Source organism: Oncorhynchus tshawytscha, linkage group LG30 (assembly GCF_018296145.1).
Source record: "Oncorhynchus tshawytscha isolate Ot180627B linkage group LG30, Otsh_v2.0, whole genome shotgun sequence".
In the NCBI taxonomy this organism is placed as follows: Eukaryota; Metazoa; Chordata; class Actinopteri; order Salmoniformes; family Salmonidae; genus Oncorhynchus; species Oncorhynchus tshawytscha.
Window position 1 is genome coordinate 19978501 of NC_056458.1, and position 4847 is coordinate 19983347.

Consider the following 4847-nt stretch of genomic DNA (forward strand, 5'->3'; position numbering starts at 1 on the left):
TTGTGACAGACATGCGCATTGGGATGTGACGTTGGCAAAGCATTGTGGGAAGATGGTTTTTCGCGCGTCCGGTTGTTTCCTCCAGGACTCAAGGCCACGCAGTGCGCTCGTCTATTCTTTAGTAATTTCAGGGTAAAGTGAACATTCAAAATTACTTTTGAAAAGCAGCATATTAGCAAAACTAACAATGTCGAACTTTTGCGCAGCACCGAATTGCACCACAAGAAGCAATGAGTCAGCATCGCCATTATTCAGGTTTCCAAGCGACACTGAAAGGTATAGTACCAATCTGACTAAGTCGTGGTTCATTGCTTGACATTAAGTAATGTACTGTCTTTTAATTGCACGGAAAGGTAGCCTAACGTTAGCTTTCAGCCAGAGATGTGCTTCGAGTAGTATCTCGCCTATTAGTTAGTTTTGCTGCATGTTTGCAGAGAAAATTGCATAGCTATCCCTTTGAGTTTTGTAAATCAGTAGGTCTTATTTTTAACACCAGAAAGCTAGCTTACTAGAGATGGCTTTCGGAATAACACAATGTTTTAGTTTGCATGTTCTTGTCAACGGATGTTCTTGTCAACGGGGCACACGTGATTATACCATTGTCGTCTATGGTAGTCATCACAGGAGGTTGGTGTTACCTTAATCGGGGAGTACGGGCTCGTGGTAATGACTGGAGCGGAATGGGTGTAATGGTATCAAATGCATACATTTGATGCCATTCCATTTGCTTCGTTCCAGCCATTTATGAGCCGTCCTCCCCTCACTAGTCTCCACTATGTTCAGTGATAGTTAATTGTATACATTTGAGTTTTGTTTTGTTTGTCTTGCACAGATGCAAGCAGTGGGTGGACAACTGCCATTGCAAGGATCTTGAAGATAAAACACCTGACCAGCTAAACAGACACTACAGACTTTGTGTTAACCACTTTGAACCATCCATGATTTGTAAAGCAGTAAGTGATGTTGATGCTCGAGCTTAATGTTTCTTTGGCCCCTAACTGAAGCATATAAAGGTGCAACATGGAGAAATTGTTCTGCAATTTTCTGGTGGCTAAAATTCTAATAGTATAATTTCAGTTTGTGAAAAAACAAGCAATGAAAGTGTAGAGGATCATTGTACCATCTTTTCAATAACCAAAATATTGTATTTTAAGTTTGAAGCTGGTGTACAAAACCGAAAATAAAAGATGCAAAACTTAAGAAAAGGAAGCATATAAATATATCACATAGAACTGACCTACTTCTTAGACTTGCATTCAATGAGATTGATTAACATTTCTATGTGAATTTTGTCATCACCCAAAAAGTTAAATATGTAGCTTTAACATTTGAAATGGATGTAGTTGAACAGATAGGTTATGTTAATCTCTTATCTTTCATATTTTCAGAGTCCTTACAGGACAAAGCTGAAGGATAATGCCACACCAACCATCTTTGACTTAACAAGCCACCCCAATAATCCACAATGTAGGCAACGCAAGAGGATTAAAGAGCTGGTATGGGTTTCTTCTCCATTTACCAAATCACAAGTGAAATATTCAGTGTATTTCTTACAATTTTTAAAGGCTTCTTCTAACAGCTTGGTATTGACTGTTTCTCTCTTTCTATTGTAGAGTAAAGCTGAAGCAGGACAAATGAAAGAGAGGAAAAGTAAGTTGTGCATCCAATTTACGTTGAACAACAGTTTATTTGTTGAGGCTGTTTTAAAATGTAATATGATAATAATCAAGGTTTACATTTAATGACCAGCAATGAAGGCTGAGTTTCTCTCTTCATCATAAGACAATGCACGATCACAGGACCCACAAGCAAAAAGTTAGGTTAATCCTCTTTTCCCAATATTGATTTGTTTGTCTATAGAGGACTCGGCGGACCAGTCAAAAACGAACATAAATTATGCGGAAGGTCAAGATGACCCTGAGACTAATGACACCACCCAGCTGACCTCTAAGGAGAAGGAGCATAGAGAATACCTCAAATCACTATTTGAAGTTATTGTAGTATTGGGCAAACAAAACATACCTCTGAATAGACATACCAAGGAGGTGCAGGAGAGCAAGTGCCTTACTCCGAGCAACTTCAAGGCATTGTTGGAGTACCGAATGAATGCTGGTGGTGACGACGCTCTTAGGAAAAGGTTTGAGATGAGTGCTATGAACGCAGAGTGCTGCACCTTCACCCAGCAGATGCAGATGATGGAGGTCTGTGAGAGTTGCATCCGTGAGGAGCTCTTACGGGAAGTCCGAGAGGTTCGCTTCTTCTCATTAGTCACTGACGATGTGGTTGAAATCTCTGGCGAGAGCCACCTCCCCATGTTCTTGCGTTTTTTGGACCAGGCCAACTGCTTGCGGGAGGATTTTGTGGGATTCCTTCCATTTGAGGGAGAAGATGAGACCCTGATGGAGAGGCTGCTGACTGAGGTGACAAAGAAGTGGGGTTTAAATATGGACTACTGTAGAGGGCAGGCCCACTTCAGCTCCGGTGTACATTCTAGCAAAATAAAAGCCATTGCAACCAAACTCACAGAGATGTACCCCACAGCAGTGTACACACCAAGATCCACCTGTGCCTTAAATGCCTCACTGGCAAGTGGAGTGGCTTTGACAGGCGTTCAGATTGTCATGTCTACTTTCAAGAAGATTGAGTCTTTTTTCAATGAAGCTTCTTCACTGCAATTGGAGTTGGAGAATGCCATCTCCATTTTCTACCAGGGTAATGAAGAGAAGGCCAATGATCTGAAAGAGGCCTGCCGTACCAACTGGACAGTGAGACATGATGCATTTGAGGTAGCAGTCGATGTCCTGGAATCTCTTCTGCTCTGCATGGATAGTGTTCACGACAATGAAGATCTGAGGTGGAGTGACCAAGTCACAAATGATGCCTTGGAGATATCAGAGGCTCTGGCTGATTTTGAGTTTGTTGCAACATTGGTTGTCCTGAAAAACACCCTGTCATTCACAAGAGCCTTTGGCAAGAACTTGCAAGGGCCAACGATGGATGTCTACTTTGCTGCCAACAGCTTGACTGCTGTGTTGCACTCGCTGAACGAGGTCTCTGACAACATTGATGTATACCATGAGTTCTGGTTTGAAGAGGCTGTTAACTTAGCCGCTGCACTGGAAATCCCGGTCAAGGTTCCCAGGCTCTACTTGAGAAAGCACCACGCAGAATCTGGAACAGAGATCCAGCCTGAGAGCTACTTTAAAGAACACCTGACCGCCCCGGTGGTGAGCCACGTCATCAATGAACTGAACGACCTTTTCTCTGAAAACCACCTCAACGCCCTGAGATGTCTGACGCTCGTCCCTGCTGTCATGGGGCAGTTGAAGTTCAACACTTCTGAGGAGAACAACGTGGAGATGTACAGGAACGACCTTCCCAATGCAGACACACTCCCCACTGAGCTGCACTGCTGGAGGGTGAAGTGGAAGCACAGGGGCAAGGTGACCCTGCCCTCCACCGTCCATGAGACGCTGCAGCTGGCTGAAGTGAAGTTCTTCCCCAACGTGCTTGCCTTCTTGAGGGTGCTCTGCAACCTGCCAGTCCTGAGCCTTGATGTTGATGGCGATGCTTCTCGTAAACGCTTTCAGATGTACCTGGAGAACACACCTGACAAACACAGGTCCAAGAGTCTGGCGTTTCTGAACATACATTATAATGCCAGACATGACCTGGATATCATGGTTGATAGTTACATTAAGCTGTACCCTGAAAATGAAAGTCATGCGCAAGTATGCCAGCCTGTTGACTAAATTACTTGTTATTTTATGTTAGTAGTAGTCTGTCTGTAGCATTTGTGACCTGAGCTTACCTATCACCTATTGGATGTTTGATATGTTTAAACCACTTATTATGGCTGTATATGTTTACCAATGCAAATATATACATTTTTTGTTGTTGGGGAAAATCAATCATTAGTTTTAAACTGCAAAAAGTATGTGGACACCTGCTTGTCGAACATCCCATTCCAAAATCATGGGCGTTAATATGGATGGTGAAGCGTAATTCATCACTCCAGAGAACGTGCTTCCACTGCTCCAGTCCAATGGCGCTGAGTTTTACCTCTCCAGCGGACGCTTAGCATTGTGCATGGTGATCTTAGGCTTGTGTGCGGCTGCTCGGCCATGGAAACCCATTTCATTAAGCTCATTACGAACAGTTATTGTGCTGAACATTGCTTCCTGAGGCAACTGAGAACAGACGATTTTTACACACTTCAGCACTCGGTGGTTCCGTTCTGTGAGCTTGTGTGGCCTACCACTTTGCGGCTGAGCTGTTGTTGCTCCCAGACGTTTCCACTTCACAATAACAACACTTACAGTTGACCGAAGCAGCTCTAGCAGGGCAGAAATTTGATGAGCTGACTTGTTGAGAAGGTGGCGTCCTATGACTTTGCCACATTGAAAGTCACTGAGCTCTTCATTCAGTAAGGCAATTCTACTGCCAATGTTTGTCTATTGAGGTTGTGCGGCAGTGTGCTCGGATTTTATACACCTGTCAGCAACGGGTGTTGCATAAATAGCCAAATCCACTAATTTGAAGCGGTGTCCACATACTTCTGTGTGTACAGCACCTTCAGAAAGTATTCATACCCTTAGTCTTGTTCCACATTTTTAATTAAAAAAATGGGTGAAAAATATACATTTATTCCTTCTACAATACCCCATAATGACAGTGTAAACATGTTTTTAGAAGTGTTAGCACATTTAAAAATGAAATGCATTAATATCTCATTTGCATAAGTATTCACACTAGTGGTGAACATATTGAATCGGCTGATATTAGCTAAAAATGCCTTGTTTAACCTGTTAACAGGTTAACCGCCCCGATGTCAAAGCTGATGTGCA

At 42.9% G+C, this 4847-nt stretch overlaps 1 protein-coding gene across 3 annotated transcripts; it reads left to right on the forward strand.

The window, feature by feature from the left end:
- On the forward strand, nucleotides 1–3900 carry LOC112245084 (52 kDa repressor of the inhibitor of the protein kinase). Of its 3 annotated transcripts, XM_042309488.1 has the most exons (6): nucleotides 1–132; nucleotides 207–276; nucleotides 833–953; nucleotides 1389–1496; nucleotides 1614–1650; nucleotides 1861–3900. In XM_042309488.1, exons 3-6 carry the CDS (start codon nucleotides 939–941, stop codon nucleotides 3750–3752), a joined length of 2052 nt encoding a protein of 683 aa, XP_042165422.1. In that variant the 5' UTR covers nucleotides 1–132; nucleotides 207–276; nucleotides 833–938; the 3' UTR covers nucleotides 3753–3900. The 3 variants fall into 3 exon arrangements, with proteins under 3 accessions (XP_042165422.1, XP_024268796.1, XP_042165421.1); XM_024413028.2 differs by having other exon boundaries at nucleotides 1–276; XM_042309487.1 differs by lacking the exons at nucleotides 1–132; nucleotides 207–276 and adding an exon at nucleotides 319–627.
- The last annotated feature ends 947 nt before the right edge of the window (nucleotides 3901–4847 follow it).

What these genes read in the sequence shown, in the direction of transcription:
- LOC112245084 (XM_042309487.1), top strand. Translation starts at nt 515, where the DNA reads ATGGCTTTCGGAATAACACAATGTTTTAGTTTGCATGTTCTTGTCAAC. An exon ending in TATGGTAGTCATCACAGGAG is followed by an intron (nt 628 to 832) that starts GTTGGTGTTACC and finishes TGTCTTGCACAG; the next exon opens with ATGCAAGCAGTGGGTGGACA. An exon ending in CATCCATGATTTGTAAAGCA is followed by an intron (nt 954 to 1,388) that starts GTAAGTGATGTT and finishes TCATATTTTCAG; the next exon opens with AGTCCTTACAGGACAAAGCT.